Genomic DNA, 19,464 nt, shown 5'->3' with positions numbered 1-19,464 from the left:
CTGTTTCCTGTCCTTCTCAAAGAAAATAGGTCCAGGGCAGCAGAAGGTGGCAGTAAGCTGGAGTTAGAACCCCCTTGTTTTCAGACGTGTAGTCCTGTAAAAATCAAAGAGGTAGCTTAAAGCCTCCAAAACGAGGGTGGAGAGATGGCTCAGTGGGTAAGAGAGATTGCTATACCAGTATGAGAAGTGGAGTGCACTACATACACATGTGCTTGTGTGTACACACACACACACACACACACACACACACACACACACACACAGAAACCTTTCAAAAAGGTAACACAAAATCCAATTCACGGTAATATGAAAAATGAAAAGAAATTCATATATACAAATGAGCTCAAGGGAGATACAGGACAGCCAAATTAAAATGAGTAAAAACAAACAAATAAACAAACAAAACCAAACATTAACGGGAAAAAAAGCTGATGACATGACCCAGTGCAAGCCTAAGAAGAGCTGGATCCCCGAACCTCTGTCAACTCAAGTTCGATCCCTGGAAACCAGGGGGTAAGATGTGTTCAGAACCCAGAATCCATGAACAAGCTGGGTATCTTGTGCGTACCTATATCCCATCTCTGAGGTGTGTGTGTGTGTGTGTGTGTGTGTGTGTGTGTGTGTGTGTGTGTTTAAGTATCACCTGGCCTTGCTGGCTTCCAACATAGCAAAGCAAATTTGAGACCCCGACTCTGGGAAAGGCCCTGCCTCAAAAAGAACAAGTAGAGATGAATAGAGGAAGTCACCTAAAGACCTCTTTACTCATGTGCACAGACACAATCACATACATGTGCTTGTGTACACACGCACAGTCCCACAAACACACATCACTAACTAACTAACTAACTAACTAACTAACTAAACTGTGGTCATTTGAATAGAAATGGTTCCTGTACACTCAGATGTTTGAATGCTTGGCCCATAGGGAGTGGCACTGTTAGGAGGTGTGGCCTTGTAGGAGGAAGTATGCCACTGTGGGGTCAGGCTTTAAGGTCTTAATCACTGAGCCATCTCGCCAGCCCCTGAGCTTTAAGGTCTTATATGCTCAAGCTACACCCACTGTGCTACAGTCTCCTTATGCTACCCATCAATCAAGATGTAGAGCTCTCAGCTCCCTCACCAGCACCTGCGTGTCACCATGTTTCCTGTCATGATGATAATCAATTAAACCTCCAGAAGGAAAAATGCTCTCCTTTTATAAGAGTTACTGTGGTCATGGTGTCTCTTTACAGCAACAGACACCCTAAGACACTAACTAACTAACTAACTAACTAACTAACTAACCAACTAACTAACTAAAGAACAACTAACCTAAAAAGTCAAGGAAGCGGTAGCCCAGTTGGTGGAGTTCTTTCATACAGTGCACAAACCCTGTGTTGACCGACAGCACTGCATTCATGGGGTATGGTGGAATACTTCTGCGATCCCAGCCTTCTGAAGGTAGAGGGCAGAAGGTGAGAAGTTCAAGGTCATTCCTAATATGTCTGAGGTTAACCTTTGTATGAGAAAGATCAGAACCAGCCTGGGCTACATGAGACCCTGTCTCAGATCTGAGAGAGGGAGAGAGAGAGAGAGAGAGAGAGAGAGAGAGAGAGAGAGAGAGAGAGAGAGAGAGAGAGAGAGTATTGAATGTATAGTTTGCCCTTACAAGTGCTTAGTAGTTCACTATTGACCAGAAGGGAGGGTTCCCTGCCCATGACTTGCAGGCTTGGAATTCCCAAGACAGAAGTTGTGAACAGTTCAGTGACTCTCCTGATAATAGCAAGTCCATTTATATGTATTATTTCCCTCACTTAAAAAATAGCATGTGCTTATAGAAATAGCTTGTTGATACCTATGAAAAATGCTATACAACTTGTAAGAGATTGTAGTCATTATATGAGACCACTTCCAGCTACGTCCAACCTCTCTATCAAACACAAACAGAATTTAGAGCTCAAAGGGCCCTCATGGCTACTCCCAAGGGTGATCTATAGACTTACTGAAATAGAGCAGAACCCAGCTTTATCCCAAGATTTATATGCAAATGGTCCGCATTCTTCTGGAGATGCACAGAGGTGGCCTGGAGCAGCCAGCTTGAGGTCCATCTTGTTTCTAGGTTTGGGCTGAGAAGTTGGGGAGAGGTGTGGTAAGGTGACCGTTTTATCTAGGGATCCTCAAGGCTCAGGAAGTATTAGGTTCTGGGTGCTTTTTCAGTGGGGAAAAGAGGAAGGGTGGGTCAGAAGCATTCCTTTCAGGCTTCTAGATGCTCTGTCTTGTCTTAGCCCTGACAACTGCTGTTTTAATAAATAAAAGTCATTCATGCTAGTGGAATGGCTCAGTGGCTAGAAGCCGGGGCTGCCGAGGCAAATGACATGAGTTTGATCCCAGGGGTCCACATGGAGGAAGGAGAGGACTGGTACCCCTAAGCTGTGCTCTCACCTCCACAGGTGGATATTAAGAAATAAAGGTTATTTCAAGTCACTCATTTCCTCTGTGGTCAGTCTCCTTTGTGAATTCATGCCTGAATCTCTTGTGCTTATTTGAGTTTCTTTTTCCAGCGAAAACAGTGCGCTTAAAAAAAAAAAAGTAGCTTATTTAACATTTCATGTGCAATAATGAGGCATCAGCTTAAAGTTGCCTGTTATTTTAACATGATAACTGTATCTGTGTCAACTTTTAATTATTATAGCTTTACGTTTTAGTCTTATAATTTATAAATTGACAAATTTGTCATTTGTAATTTCCACCTTTTGATGTTTAAAGCTTGATGTTCTTTTCCTTTTCTTCTTTTTTTCTTTTCATTTTTTTATTTGCTTGTTTTTTTTTCTTTTCTCTTTTTTCTTCTTCTTCTTTTTTTTTTCTTTTTGATTCAAGTTCTTGCTACGTAGCCTAGGCTGGCCTTCAATTTACTATGCAGTCTAGTTGGACCTCAAATTTGACGTAAACCTCCTTCCTCTTCCTCTGAGTGCTGGGATGAGAGGCCTCGCACCAGCACACTAGGCTCCACTCACCTTAAATCTAGATCATGTAAAACCCTCCCGTTTTCTGCCTTCACTGTGAAGCTCTTCTGTTCTCCCCAAGAGACCCTTAGCCTTGCTTTGTACTCCTAGACCAGCACTGCCCAGGAGGAGCTCACTGGGGTGGGGGCTATATCAGTGATTTTGAATTTCTTATCCCGTGTTTGATTACTCGTTTGGATCAGCCCTGACACAGCCAGCTTCCTACATGGCTCTGTGAGTACAGCTCAGCTCTGCACTGAACTTGTTCATACAACAACTGAGTCAAAGTGTGAAAGTCGGGGCCAGGTGGAAGATTGTTTCCTACATGTTTGTTCTACAGTAGATTTCTACCATGGTTTCTTTTCTCTTTCTTTCTCTATTCTTTTCTATTTATCTTTTCTTTCTTTCTTTCTTTCTTTCTTTCTTTCTTTCTTTCTTTCTTTCTTTCTATTTGTGGTGCTGGTGGTGAGGGGCTTAGACAACATAATATGGCTAAGGTGACCATGACCTCAGAAGGTAGTGGAAGATGGCTTTGAACTCTTGCTCTTCCTACCTCTACCTCCATTGTTGTGGTCTCAGCTGTGCATCATCCTGAAAGGCTTATAACAATTTCTTTGTGCCCAAACTGACTGGATCCTGGCCAGCCTCTCTAGACCTGGTCCTGACTGAGCTGTGGGAGAAGGGAGGCTCCAGTGCTGAGGGTTTGAGGCTTTAAGGCCTGTCTGCTCCCAGGCCTCAGTGAAGGCCTCTGAAGTTTTTCACTGTTCCTTCCAGCAGAGACATCAACCATCCTCCTCAGGCTAAAAAAAAAAAATCTCTGTTACACATGCAGCAGCCTCATCATCCTGGAATCTCAGGTGGAGGCTGAAATCTGACATCTCACACCATTCCAGATGCTTCTTTCCAGTCAAGGTGTCAGAGGCCACTCTGGGCAGGGCGGCCAGCCTGAAGCTAATTGCTTTACAGTATGTGGGGAGATGCAGATCCCCTTGGGTTATTTCTTTCCCTTGTCGTTGTCCAAATTTTTAAAGAAATGATTAATTTATTTGTATATACATTGGTATTTTGCCTGCACGTATATCTGTGTGAGGGTATCAGAGTGTGAGCTGCCATGTGGGTGCTGGGAATTGAACCTGGGTTCTCTGGAAGAGCTGCCAGTGCTCTTAACTCCGGAGCCATCTCTCCAGCCCCACTATTTAACTTTTTATCCTGAAGTTATTTGGATCTTCAGCAAAATCATGTGTCGCCATAATTCCCCCAGTTTTCTCTAATGTCTGCAGCTTATACACCATGGGGCCTTGATCAAAATGAAGAGAGTGGCATGATGTCCCTTACTGAAAGTCCTGGGACTGGTTCCTCAAGTTTGAATGTTTTAGCTGGGTGTGGTTGCTCATGACTGCAATTCTGGCACTAGGGAAGGGATTGTTATTGTGATATCAGCCTGATCTACATAACATACATAGCAAAAAAAAAAAAAAGACCCTGTGTCAAAAATGAAGCAAAAACAGCAGCAGTAACAACAACAAAATAATGGGGAATATAGCTCAGTGGTACACATAAATAAATAAACATAACTAACTAAATAAGATGTGACGACTATGGTAATCTATACTGAAATATTAAAAAATAGAAGCTATAAATATAGTGTAAAAGACAAACATGGTGGTACACACCTGAAATCCAGGGCTCCAGAATGTGAGACAGGAGGCTGGAGACTCTATGACCAGCCTCAGCCACACGGATACTTGAGGTTCCTGGCTACCTGAGACCTCATCTCAAAACAAATAAGCAAAAAGAAAAATCCAGCCATGTGAAGATCAAAAGCTATAGTTTATGTTTGTACTGGAATTTCCCGTTCTCTGTCCTTCCCATTAACCCCCTCTCTTCCCAAGGAGTGATCTGTATAATTTTCTGTACTTTTAAACCAGCACTACTCAGTGCTTAATGAGAACTACATAATCAATTTTAATTTTCTACTATCTATTTGTACATGGAACAGGTGATACAGCTTCAGAGATTGGTCAGCAGTTAGACAAGCTTGCTACTCAATGGTGAAGGCTACACTGAGCATCCCAGCACCCATACAGAACCCTGACCCCAAGCACACTCCCAGCTCTGTGGGTGGTGGTGAAAAAAGACAAGGGAATTGCTCTGCCTTTATGGATTCCAGTCTAGAAGAAAAAACATGAGGTCCAAATTCATGGAGAGACTCCCAACTCAAAGAAATAGGCAGAGTGTCCCAAGAGGACACCTGATACTCTCATCTGGCCTATGTGGCCATATACACATACCCACATGCACATACATGTGCATAAAAACCACACCAATAACAAATAAAGAAATAAAAATTTAAAATAGAAATAGTTGATATTAATTTTAAGGGCTTATTTAGCTCAATGCACTGAAAAATCTATCTTATCATCTCAATATGAAATAGATTTTAAAAAAATCACTAGGGAGAGTTCACATACTTTCACTGTAAGTCTTGCAAATTCAGTGTATCTTTTACATTTATAACATATCTCAACCCTGCCTGGCCCATATCTCCAGTGCTCTGCAGACACATGGGACTAGAGAGTATGTCCTGTGACCTACAGCACATCTTCCATTAAGTCTTGGTTTATCTGTCTACCCACAAATGATTACATATTTTAACTTCCCACTTTCTTTTTAGATAGGACACTTTATTTAAATGGGAATGTAGTTAGACGGTGACGAATCCCAGGGGAAACTGAGGGTTTAAGACTTAACTGCTTATACTAGGGGAGTGGTGGTGGTGGTGGTGGTGGTGATGTGTGGGGACTTTGGACACTTTTACTCAAAGGCAAGCAGCACAACTGGCAGAAACTCTGGGTCTCATTAACTATTTGTGAGCCAGGAAGAGGGAGAAAGAAAACCATGCATTTACACACATTCAATTGATGAAACAAAAGGAATTCCCACAAGCTTCATACATGTATATAGCGACATGCGTATCTCCACAGAAATACATACACACTTACACCTACCTATATGCATAAATACACATATACATACACACATAGACAATCAGACATATAAACATACAGACAAGCTGACATATGGACAACATAACACATAAATACATATATACAACTGGTGGATGAAGCAAATTCCAGCGGGCTTCAGCAAACAAGTTTGAACTGACTTCACCATTTCGCATATACACATACATAGATAAAAGCGTGCCTACAGACAACAGACAGATGGACACACTTTTGGAAGAAGCAAGGTGCTTCGGCGTGTGTTTATTTCTGTCTTGGGTTTTATCCTTTCTAAGACAAATGTTGTCTACAAATGAAGAAAAAACCAAACTCATTCAAAAATAGATACAATCATTACACAATAAAGGAGAAACAGTAGAACTATTAATTATAAGTTCTTTCATCAGAACTGGGTATAACTAGATATTTTTGCTCATGATAAGTTTAAAGCAGAGGTTTTATCTATATGTTCATTGTGAGTTCAAAGCAAGAGTTTTATCTTTTTTCTTATTTCAAATGAACATTATGTGTTCAAAGTAAGAGTTTTTCATGTCAAGTTTTTTTTGTTTTTGTTTTTTTTTTACCAAGAAACAGGTATTTGTCTTGTCTTGTATAGCTAATGATTTATTATTTGTTTTTATAGTCATATGGCCGTTCTTTTCATGGTACACACCTTCATGCCTAGAATAAATGTATTGCCTTGATCATTAATTTGTTTCAACATCGCTTTTCTTCTTTGTGTAATTCATGTGGTTAACAGAGCCCCTAGTATGTGGTAGTAAATATTTACTAGAAAGAAGTTATTTGAACAGCATTCTGAGTGTATAATAAAAGCCAGTTGTCCCTTCTTCTCTTGCTCCAGGAACTCCTGGTTTCTAAATTTATTCTTTTTTTTTTCTAGAGTGCAGTTTATTCTCTGGTAATTTGAGAGGGTGGGTCCAGGTGTCAAAGTCCCTTCACACTCCAGTCATCTCAAAAGCAGCTTGGTCCCCAGGCCTAGAGTCACACCTCAAGTGAAAGTCTTAACTGCACCTTGGGAAGCAGCCGAGGGGCACATTAACAATGCTCCCACCTACATAATATGCTCTCCTATAGTCTGTCTATATCGGTGAGTAGATGCTATCTCGTAGGTGGATTGCGGAACTGGAGAGACTCAATTTTCACACAGAAAAGGTGAAAGTGTGGCAAGGAGATAAGGATGGAATTATGAGAGAGACTAGTCTTTTTCCATAAATAGCTCTGGAAGAGTCCAGTGGCAGCAGAGGACCAGAAGGGAGACTAGCAAGATGTCACTTTCCCTTAAGTAACAGGTGAGTAGAATCTTCTATTGCCTGATGCTGGAGAGAAACAATCGGACAGTGTTCCTTGGGGTTTCTGTACTGTATGGAGCTGCAAATGCATGATGGGAGATTGCATATGGGACATTAGGACAATGATGGTTGAGTCCCTAGACGTTAGATTAACTTACCATCCAACACAGTTCTGTGGATTCTTGGAAGGTAGATTTTTCTTTAAATGGAATGAAATAGAATTTCAAGGACTAACTATTAAAGCCTTCCTAAGCAGAGTCAACATGAGAAATAAAGAAGAAACCTGTAGAAATAGTCAGGCACTCTTGGATTAAGCCTTACCTATTTAGGTCAATATCTATAAGTAATATGAAATACTATATAGTAATATGGAAATGGAAGCAAGGAGGTGAGGGCGTAGACAGATATATTTGCAGTGTTGTTCATTGACTTTTTTGGTTTGCAAATAAGGAAAATTTTAAGAAGGAGCTTGTATACAGTGTAATCGCAGACATTTGAGGTTTTGTGTTACAGGAGGAACTAAATCTTGCTTTAGTTGGAGTGTTGGAGATGAGAAGGAAGTGGTTGGTCCAGGAAGATGAGCAGTTTTTAGAAAGCCCATTTAAGTCTGACTGCCCAGGTTAAAATTGCACCATACCCTATCCAAACCTGCCATTAACGCTCTCTCACCTTGCTGCATGCTTCCTTTGTTTCCCCACCTCCTGTTTATGTGTTTATCCATGCAGGGTAAGAGTGATTTATATATTGTCTATGTTTTGTAAACAGATATTTATTTCCTAGATAGATGCAAGTTACATGAGACCAGAAGTCTATGAGTCACTGATAGAATCCTATGTATTCTGCTGAAGACAGTAAATACATGTATGAGATAACTAAAATTTCGCTTTATATTAGGGTTTACTATAGTAAATTGGATACATTGTTATTTTATACATCTATAATTTCAAAGTTGTTATAAACATATTTTTATGTCTATAAACATGTTGATTTTAATTGTGTGTATCTATGTATGGTGATGTGTGTGAGCACAGGTGTCCAAGGAATGTTTGATTCTTGTGCATTTCCAGAGCTAGTGGTTGTGAGCCTCCCAACACGGTGTTACCCTAACCCTCTCTCAGGTTTTCTGTAAGAGAAATAGGGCCTCTTAACCAGAAAGATATTGCAGTAGCCTACTAGTAATATTCTAGTGAGAGCAGTATTTGTTCCTACTCTCTCAGCCTCTGTCTATTAGTGGTAACAGTGGAATTAAAAATAAAACTTTCAAAAGTCTTGTATTTGACATAGATGTGACAGCGTGCTTAGGCAAAAATGTGTCACACTCTTCTCAGTCCATCTTAGGGACCAATCATGGTAGCTTCTGAGCACGTACAGCTCTGAGTCCAGCAGAGGGCAAGTATACCACCACTAGAAGTCTGGCCCTTGCTTAGGGTCCTACTGACAGAACACTCTTCTCTCTGCCTTCAATCTTTCTCTGCTTACTGTCTTATTTGTGCTAAGATCAAGAGTGAAATTGATGGCTATACATGGGAAAAGGCTCAGAAAGAAGAGGCTGTTTGGGAGGATGGCTTTCCTTGTCCATGAGAAGGCACAGAGCCTTCACCATGAGGAATGTACAGAGCCCGGAATGAAGCCTTTGATGATGGGTTTTTCTCATCCCCAGCAGAGCAGACCCTCACGATTCACCCTAGCTGGGAGCAAAGATAAGTTGCCTTCTGAGAATTAAGACTTGTCCAGATTTCGTGTGGGAGGACCACATCCAACCAGAGCGTCTCCTCATTGTCCTTCACATCAACATCATGATGTATTATCAAGTCCTCATTTCAGGCCTCATACTCCTCCTCCCAGGTAAGTGAGAGTTGAACTGGGGGATGCCTCAGAGGATGGAGCTTCAAAAGAAAAATATGTTCCCTCTGGGTCGGTACTATAGCAAAGAGCCAGGATGAAACTGTAACTCCAAAGAAATTTCTTAATCTATCACATTTAAAAATAAGGTCCACGAGGTTGTCACGTAAGGAGTGAATGCATATGTATTTATGTAATATTCAAGTAAGGATGAGTACATGTATATACATGTGATAGGCAATGCAGGAGAGCTAAAGAAAGGACATGAAAGCGCCACCTGACCTTTACTTGGCCTATATGCCACTAAAAAGCCCTTGATTTCAATCATTTAATTAAAAAAATGCTAGCTGAAAACATTGTGCAATATAGGGAAAAATAGTGAATAGCATATTAAATTTTTTTGAGATGGGTCCAAAAATAGCCTGGGCTGCTCCAAGACATGAAAGGCCTCAAACTTCTGATCTTCCTGTCGCTGCCTGCCAAGAGCTGAGATTACAGGTGTGAACCCCTACATCGGGCGCAAAGTCTCCATTTTACAATCTGATCTCTAGGAAATGGGATCATGGAAGGTTGTTAATTCTTATCACAGATTTCTATAATTTGATTATGTAACATGTATTATATTTGTGGTCTTAGAAAAAAATAGTATTAAGCAAAATTAAGTAATGAGTGCCAGTGAGAAATACATACCTGTTACACACTCATTTTATAAATCAAGGAATATGCTTTCTCAGACCATGTCCTAAATGCCTTGGTCTGAGTGTAGGTGACTAGTCAGTGACACTCACAGTTTACTGTCTTACGCTGTTTGCTTCTTTGTTTCTGTGCTGGGATCCACCCCAGGCGCTGGTGTGGGCAGGCAAGGTGAGCATAGTATCCTTGAGCTGCATCTCCAGCTAACAGATTTCCTTACTCAGAAGCAATTGGTAACACAAAATTCTGTCCAACATCTCAACGGTTACATATTAAAGTTTTTCTTTTATGTTTCAATGTTGCATGTTTCAATCTTTGATTGATTTTCAGATTTTGTGTTGTTACAAGTGAGTGTTCAGGTTCTGCAATGTTTACCAACATGTGAGAAGTGAATCATCACTTGGGCTTTGTTTTGTTTAGTTTTTAATGTTTAAAGCACTGATCCTAAAGCCTCAGGCCTCCCTGATGGTTGTATAAAACCCAGCCTGAGCATGGCCTGGTGGTGCACACTTTAATCTCACCACTGGTAGAGACAGGCAGATCCCCATGAACTTAGGCAGCCTTTTCTACATGCAGAGTTCTAAAGACTGAAGCCATCCAAAGGTATACAGTGAGACCTTGTCCCAAAAAAATCCCAATGAAAACCATATGGATAAACAAAAGGCGCTCTGAAAATTGATGCTGAAGTTAGTGAAGTTCTACCTTTAAATCAACAATGCTGAACAACAAACACAAACAAAAACCAAACCAAAACCCAAACAAACAAAAAGACCTGGGCTTTGCTCTTTGTATAGGAGAGGTAAGTTGTTATGGCCAGATCTTAAGGTCCCCAAAGACCACTCAGAAGCTGCTTCTGATGCAAGTGAATGAGGGCTGTTTATTCAAGCCCATGCAGGGGCTTCCTCCCTCACCGATGCAGTGGATTAAGAACAGTTTGTGGGTTCTTTGGGTTTTAGACAAAGAAATGGGTTTTGCAGTATATGATTGGATGACATTTGTGGTGGAGTATTGCCCTTTAAACTGATTGGTACAAGTCTGGTGCCAAACCACAGACAATTAACTTCTAAGGAATAACTTTCTGGGAGATCTGGAGGAACGTCTGGACTTTTAGTACTTTCCTGTTTTCCTGCTGATTTGTTACTCTGTATCTCTGTGCCAAATGTATCTTCTGTGGGGGATTTTTCAAGATCTGCAGTTCAGGAGGAGGTCATCCAAATACAGAAATGAAAGTTTTAAGCAAAACAGACTTACTTTGGTCTGTGAAAGTAAAGAGTGATTTCATTTTCCATAGCCTTGAGGGGAAGATGGAAGGTGGAAGATGTTGAGATAGGGTCACATAAGGCCAGGCTGGTCTTCAGTTCACTAGTTTCCTGACTTCATCTTCCAAGTTCTAGTTTTGCAGGTTCCATCATGATGTACAACATTTGGGAGAACAGTTTTGAATTTTTTGTTGTTGTTTTTGTTTTTCGAGACAAGGTTTCTCTGTGTAATAGCCCTGGCTGTCCTGGACTCCCTTTGAAGACCAGGCTGGCCTTGAACTCAGAGATCTGCCTGCCTCTGCCTCCCAAGTGCTGGAGGTGTGCACCACCATGCCTGGCTTGAACTTTTTTTAGTTAAAAATCTGAGCTAGTGTCAGTGGACATGCTTGTGGTACCATTTCTCAGGAGGACAAGGCAGGAGAATAAGAAGTGCAAGCCCAGCTGGGCTACAGAGCAAGACTCTGTCTACAAACAAACCAACAGGTCAGGTACAGTGGTTCATGCCTTTAACCCTAGCAGTCAGAATTAGGTGGATCTCTATGAGATCTAGGCTAGCCTAGCTGGGAGAACTACATAGAAGAAAGTAAGTAGAGAAAAAAGGGAAATAAATGAATATAAAATGAATTCAACTCCAGTGTAGTGATGCATGCCTTTAACCCCACCACTCAGGAGGCAGAAGCAGGCAGGTCTCTCTGAGTTTGAGGCCAGCCTGGTCTACAGAATGAGTTTCAGGACAGCCAAGACTACAAAGAGAAACATAGTCTCAAAAAAAAAAAAGCAACAGAAAAAAAAGATACAGTGTGAACATAATAAACTACAGAAAATTGCTTTATCCACACACACATATCCAGTACATAATCACACTGAAGATTAAGCTAACAGAAAACTGCTTATAATAAGAATGCTAAGCTATCAGAACTCTACAAAGAAAAATGAGAAGAAGGTTTAATAGAGCGAAGGTCTCCCATGCATCATGTATCAGGTTTAATAACTTCGCCAAGGCAGAAAGAAAAATTGGGAAAGAATGAAGAAGTTAATCAACTGTAGGAAACAGTGAGTGCTCGTTCTCACCTCCACCCTTGTATCCACAGCTGCTGTGGGTTCCTTCCCAGAAGTGCACGCCGTGGTGGGTCACCCTGTCACACTGCCATGTTCTTATCCTGTGTCTAATGGAATCTCCTCCGTGATCTGGGGCCGCGGGGAATGCACGTCTGATACAAGTGGACAAACATTTATCTGGACTGATGGCTACAAAATCTATTATCTGACAAACAATCACTACCAGCTAAAGGGTCAGCTTCTTCAAGGAAATGCGTCCTTGACGATAGAGAGTGTCGCTGAGAGTGACAGTGGTCTCTACTGCTGTCGAGTGGAAACGAAGGGATCAGATGGTGTACGGAGACTGACCTTCTCACTGCAAGTTCAGCCAGGTAAGCTCGCCTCATTTCTTTGCTTAGTCCTTGCAAGCAAACTGAGTTGTCTGCTGATAAGTTGTTCTAATCTTATAACAAGGAAACGAAGGTTCTTATGAACCTGCTGTGATTAAATGTTTGCTTTGTATTCTTTTTAACGAAATAATCTCATGCTGTCCTTTGATGGCCATGCTCCAGCCTCTAGCTGTCTCCTGCTAAGAACACCAAGTAAGACCCATCGCATCCAGGCTTACATGCCCTTTGGGAGCACACAAAACATTTTATGTGCCTGGATGAAGCTAAAAATCTCTCTTAATACAAGACCGTGAGCTAAGTCGGTGTTGGAGTCCTTGATGTCCTTGGGACAGTCTTGTAGAACCATGAAACCGCATTCACGTTTCTGCCCTGAGACACAGCGGGGAGTATTATTTAAGCTGAAGTGACTTGAACTAGCGGGCATCCTCTGTCTCTGAGGTAATGGCCTGCGACCCTAAGATACCCGTTCTCAACACTGTAAAATTTAACAGCTCTCACCTGGGATGCAGGCAATGCAGGGCGCTGCTGCTCGGTGGCGCTGGCGTCAACAGTGCTCAGCTGACCCCTGAGCACAGGCCATGGGAGTAGATGGAGAACTCTTAACTCTCTTCCCTGCCTTGGGCTTTTGAAATAGGTCTCACATCATGTCACAAAGTTGTCACTTTAGACACAAAAATGTTCACATGGGAAAGTTTTGTGTTTTTTTTTCTCCCAACACCTGCTCAGTGGTTACTAGTGAGAAGTTCATGGAAGCCCCAGTTCTTAGCTCATGACAGTTTCCTTTTTGATGCGGACATCCCTTCTCATAAAGGAAGGTGAACATGAGGCTGTGCCTTCTTCTTGTGTCATTCCCTAACCTCCTTCACTAAGGGCGTACACTGACACGAGAAGCCAACAGTAACCTGTCTGTTTTCTTCTTAAATTCAGACCACTTTGGTAATTGCTCAGTCCTATCATTTGTCATTTATTTTTTAAATTTTTACTTTATAATTATTTTTTTGGTATAGGGTAACACTGTTATAGTCTGGCTGACGTCCATATATAGATCAGGCTCACCTCACATAGGGACCCACCTGCCTCTGCTTCATGAGCGATGGGATTAAAGGCCCGCCTCACCTTGAAATTGTTGATAGTGGACCTGTTATCAACCCTTGAAATTCTTTCCCAGGTCAGTGTTTAACAGTCCTTGTCTGGCTAGTTAGGTCCACAGGAGACACTGCCTTATCCTTACCAACCAATCCTACATTTTCTTGTGATTTAAACACACTGTCTCAGGATCCACACCAGCCCATTAATAATCTCCAATCTACCTGGGAGAGAGAGAAAAAAAAATGCCCCAGAGTAAGAAAAGAAAACTGAGCAGAAAAGAACCTGAGCTGGTGCCTTCTTTTCTGGTTTTTGTTCTCATTATGATCTTCTGACTAGATTTCGTTGTTGTTGTTTGTTGTTGCGTGTTTGCTTCTCTCTGCACTTCAGAGTTTCATACTTTCCAGGGTGTGGTTTAGATTGTTCTCAAGCCTCTGGGTACCACATCAGATTGCTTCTGCAAATTATGGTCTGGGCAGGCTAGGTTTGTAACAGACCCACGCCCTGGTGTGAATGGACTTACTGCATCACAGCCACACCCGGTCCTTGCTGGGTTGTCAGCTGATTGATGTGCTCGCTGCTGAACACCTATTTTTCGGTTCCTGAACCCCAAATACTTACTATCTGGCCCTCTACGGTAAGGTGTTTGAGGGCCCCTGAGATGGCTCAGTGGGTAAAGGGGCCTGTGGCTAAAGCTTAATGACCTGAGTTCAGTTTTTGAAAGCTACTTGGTAGAAGGTGAGAACCAACTCTCTCAAGTTGTCCTCTGACCTTAACACACGGGCCATGGAAAAAAATCACACTCTGGGGAGGAGGCAACAAAAATAAGTGAACAAATATTAACACGTTTTAAAATGTAAAAGTGGGCTGAACTCTACTTCTATTAGCTTCCTGCATGTAACAAGTGAACACATATTTTTCTTTTCTTTTCTTTTTTAATGGAGAAAACATTCTATACTCAAATTGCATTGCATCCACTAGAGAGAAGAATGTTTGAAAGAGTTGATCTCAGTTCCTGGGTTTTATTTGTAGGTAACTGAGTTAGGATTGAATGAAGTGCTCATGGGAAAACTTGTCACCTGACAGAACAGTATGTGCTCCTGCTGGGGTCCTCACTGACTGTTTCTTCCAGGCACTGTTTTCTCATAATTCTGGTCTTGGGTCTCTGTGCACTCTCAAACCATCAGTAGCTATTTGGAGTCTTCTTGCACTTCTGATTTTCTTGATTTGTGAAGGGGTTGAACCTGTGTTATCCCAAAATCCCAAATCTGTAGTACTTCAAGATCTAAAACCTCTTGGGCATTGCCTTAGTAATGAACCTGGGAATGTCGATACCATAACATTTTCATATGCAGAAGTTTATTAAGAGTTTATCATGTAACCTGTAAGCTATATGTATAAAGTATATGCTTATAAATGCCATATCAGTTCATATTTATACTTGAGTCCCACCGTAAGCTATATGCACCTATTATAATATTTTCAGAAATATCCAAATTCTGAAACTCCTGGTACCACGCATTTTTGGATAAGTGATATTTCTTCTGTTTCTCTTAAATTGTAAAAAAAAAAAAAAACAAACAAAAACAAAAAAAACATAGAAGATGATATCTACTTTCTATCTCAAAGTACTGACTCCTTGTGTTGGGCTTTGCGTTGGATCTCTCATGGGCCAGCTAGCCTAGGTAGCCTTCAGCTATGATGCACCACTGTGTGATGTGTCCTCTCAGGGCTGACTGTATTGAACATGCTGAGCCTAGAATCTGTGGGAGAAGTCAGTCACTTACCAATGAAAGGTAGAAAATTAGTTCCAGCCCCCTGAGGATCTGACAGCTGTCATTCATAAAGTGTTTCATATGAACATGGGTTCTGTTCTTATCTATGTTGTCAGTGCAGCTGCCTCCTGTTGGTGAGCCTGTGTCTCTTGCTCCTCCCTGACACATCCTAGATGGTCAGTGACAAAGAACAGAAGTTCAGTAGTAGTGCCTCTGCCTGGAATAGCTTCCCATTGGTGTGCAGTGTGGATGTAGCAAAAGACTCTTCTTTCTTCTTACTTGACTGATCCTTACTTTCATATTTAATTCTAAATTCAGAAGGTCCAACAAGTTCTTCAAGGAGACCTACAATTTCAAGTAGATTCAAGCTTATTAATGGACCTAGACCTACTCCAAGGAAACCCGGAGCTATCCCAAAGAAACATATAACTGTTCTAAGGAAACCCACAACTATTGCAAGAAGACAATCAATTGCCACAAACCTAACAACTACTTCAAGGAGACCCCTCATACAAAGAAAGCCCACAACTACTCCAAGAAGACTGTCAACTACCACAAAACCAACAACTACTCCAAGGAGACCCCCCACAACAAGAAAACCCACAACTACTCCAAGAAGACCCTCAACTACCACAAAATCAACAACTACTTCAAGGAGACCCATAACTACTCCAAGGAGACCAGCAACAACCACAAAACCTATAACAACAACCATGAAGCCCACAACCACTCCAAGAACCCCCTCAACAACCATAAAATTCACAACTACTCCTATAAGACCCTCAACAACCACAAAAATAATTACAACTTCAAGGAGACCCTCAACAATCCCCAAATCTACAGCTACTCCAAGCAGACCAACAACTTCCATAAAACCCTCAACTACTTCAAGGAAACCTGAAACTACCACAAAACCCACAACGACTTCAAGGATATCCACAACTACCACACAACACACAATTATCTCTACAGGCCCCACAGATTTGCCAAAACCAACCAGAATCTCTCCATCTACTCTGCCAACATCAACACACATGCAGACTCCCAAACCAGGTAAAACCCATATGCTTCAAGGCCCAGAGTCCTTCTCATGAGAGGTGGTGGCACATACAGGACACTAAGTCAGAAATATAGCATAGGTGAAGTGTTATCAACTGGGTCCTAAACAACAGCTTCACACGGTCAGTGATTTTTTTCCTGTCTTAAGTTACACTGAAGAAGATGGAGGACACCCATCTCTTCAGATTCCCAGCGTATTCACTAATAGCCAGACTTAGGTGGATAATTGATCTAAGATAGCTAATGAGGATGATGAGAATGTTGCTTAGTGGGCATGACTTTCTGGAATAAAAATAGGGAATGACTTACAACTAGGGTCAGGGTAAGGAGACTCTGGACCCTTTACATCCATTCTGAAATTGGTCCATGCGCTTAACCCATAGTTAAGTGAAGCTAACATTTAACACTTCTTGAGTACCAGATAGCATACTACATGCTTTAAGATGCAGTGTTTAATTATCAGACAGCTGTCTAATATAGCTTGGATCTGTCCCTGTCTTACAGTGGCAGAATGAGCACAGAGTCAGAAAGTACATGGTGCAATTTATGAAGACAGAAAGTGGCTCAGACTCTGTCTCTGATCTCTTGAATTGGAAGCTGCTTCTTCTAATACCAGGGCCAGGCCTCCTGCCACAGGCACAGATGTTCAAATCCTCACTGAAGAAGACTTCTTCTTCTTCTTCTTCTTCTTCTTCTTCTTCTTCTTCTTCTTCTTCTTCTTCTTCTTCTTGTTTTCTGAGACAGGGTTTCTCTATGTTATTTTGTCTATCCTGGACTCACTTTGTAGACCAGGCTGGCCTTGAGCTCACAGTGATTCTCCTGCCTCTGCATCCCAGTGCTTGGATTAAAGGCATGCACCACACTGCCTGGTTGAAGAAGACTTCTTAAGTCTTTGTTTTTAGGGGCAGTTGACGATTTCTAATGTTTTGCTTTTAACTTATTTGTGAGGCAGAAAGACTCAAAAGATTTTTTTTTGTTTTTTGTTTGTTTGTTTTTGGCTCTTTTGAGACAGGGTTTCTCTGTTTAGCCTTGGCTATCCTGGACTCTCTGTGTTGACCAGGCTGGCCTCCAACTCACAGAGATGTGCCTGCCTCTGCCTCCCAAGTGCTAGGATTAAAGGTGTGTGCCACCATGCCCAGCCAAAAGATGTTTTTTTATACTGATGATTTATGCATTGGATTTAAAGTCTTTGGGGGATTTGGAATGTTTATTCTTGGGCTGGAGATATGGTTCCATAGCTAAAAGCAAGTTTTGCTCTTGAGGAGCTCCTGAGTTGGCTCCAGGCACCCACACTGAGCAGTTCACAAATGCCTGCTGTACCCCTGTATGCCTCTGGCCTCCATAAGCTTCTGAAATAAAATGTAGAAACCCTTACACAGATGACATATCTATATACATGCAACTTAATATAAAAATAAATGTTATGCATATGCTTTGGCCGACATCCCAAAGTTCATACTTCAAATGCCTAAATACATGAATTTAGACTTAATAGTAATGAATAGTTTGTTAGAGCTGGGGGAAAGCTTGCCACCCAAAGACAAGATTACATCAAATCTTTTACATCCAAAAGTGAAAAGATGGGTGTTAGAGAGACACTTGAAGCTTCCTAAAACCCATCTATCTCCGGAGTAAGGCTGGATTCTGAGGAGCATCAGAAGGGTCACCACTTTTTTTCTAGAGCAATCTGATGGTAGATATTGATTTTCTTGCCTCCCATTGGCATGTGTATACATCAACCAGGAGGACCCTGAAGGACTGGGCTACATTGAGTTTGCACTAGGTTATAACTGTGATTTCAGAGCACAGGGTTTGTAAGAAATTCCACTTTGTTCCAGGCAGCTACACACACTGTAGAACTGTGAGGGCTTCTCAGGACTGATAGAGCATCTCAAAACTTAGCTTTTGGTGTTTCAGAGGATGGGATCATGGGCTGAGTTTGGAGACCGTGGATGAGTTACTGACTCCGTTGAAACCAGAGATTTAGAAAAGAATGACAGAATATGTCTTCATATGTCCTGCTGGCAACTTTGTTTTCTTGAGATAGGATCTCAACTTGGCTGGCAGGGAACACATTATGTAGACCAAGTTTGCCTTGAAGCCATAGAGGTCTTCTTGCCTCTAGTGATAGCGTTTGCCACCGTGGCTGTCAATATCAATTAAAATTTTATCCTGCTTCCTTACTGAGTCACTCACTCTTATACCAGGAAGGCCCTCCTTCTGGTCCCATCTATGACAGAGCCTAGACTGTAAATGTTGCCTAAACTTTGTCATTGCCTTTGGCTCTATGGAAGGGGTCTCCCAGTGAGTAAAACGTAAACAGAGTAATGCGGAGGCAATGCCAGCTTTACAAGTACTTGGGATTTCCATAGACCTGAAGTGTTTCCACTCATTGTTCGGCACTGTATGTGTGTGTTACCAGCAGAGATGTTTTTCATTTGGTAAAACTAGATATGAATAATCATCTGATGTATGTTAATTTTTAATGAATAAAATTTAATTGAGGTGTTCATGGTTAGGATGTAAGGCATTTGTTTATTGCAGTTACTTGGCAGAGCAAGAATTCTGTTTTTGACACACAGATTTTAGAAAACATAAAAGATATAATCTGTTCCAAAAATAGGTGTCTCAGAAATGTCCTGATATGTGAATAGAGTTCAGTGACTCCTGGGCCAGAGGAAATCCGGATCCTCACATTGTATGAGACATGTTGGCTTGTGGGTAATATGACAGGTGATTTCTAAAGCAATTCCTATACAAGTGACATAGTATGTGAGAAGACACTATTACAGATGCCATGGTAGTTCCACTGACACTGAGTAGAGTCACCTGACCTTTGGACGTGCATGTGGCGTTTGTGTACTTACCATCCTCAGCTCATATGGATAAGGTAGGACCTTAAACTGTCCCACAGCTGAGTTCTTTCAGACTTGTAGATAAACCTGGCCATGCATTTGTATTTTTTCAGAGATAGATAGATAGATAGATAGATAGATAGATACATAGGAT

At 41.5% G+C, this 19,464-nt stretch overlaps 1 protein-coding gene across 1 annotated transcript; it reads left to right on the top strand.

Annotated features, from left to right (window-relative positions):
* Positions 1–9,089: 9,089 nt before the first annotated feature.
* Positions 9,090–16,297, top strand: LOC311586365 (uncharacterized protein; the record flags this gene model as incomplete). The annotated part of the gene is made up of 4 exons (XM_084762318.1): positions 9,090–9,138; positions 12,179–12,517; positions 15,715–15,827; positions 15,896–16,297. The coding sequence occupies 4 exons, from the start codon at positions 9,090–9,092 to the stop codon at positions 16,295–16,297; spliced, it is 903 nt and encodes a 300-aa protein (XP_084618444.1).
* Positions 16,298–19,464: the final 3,167 nt, after the last annotated feature.

The sequence above is a fragment of the Acomys minous genome (assembly GCF_964271855.1).
Source record: "Acomys minous genome assembly, chromosome: 16".
Taxonomy (NCBI): Eukaryota; Metazoa; Chordata; class Mammalia; order Rodentia; family Muridae; genus Acomys; species Acomys minous.
The sequence above is the reverse complement of the archived record's forward strand: the minus strand, read 5'-3'. Positions and strand labels throughout refer to the sequence as shown.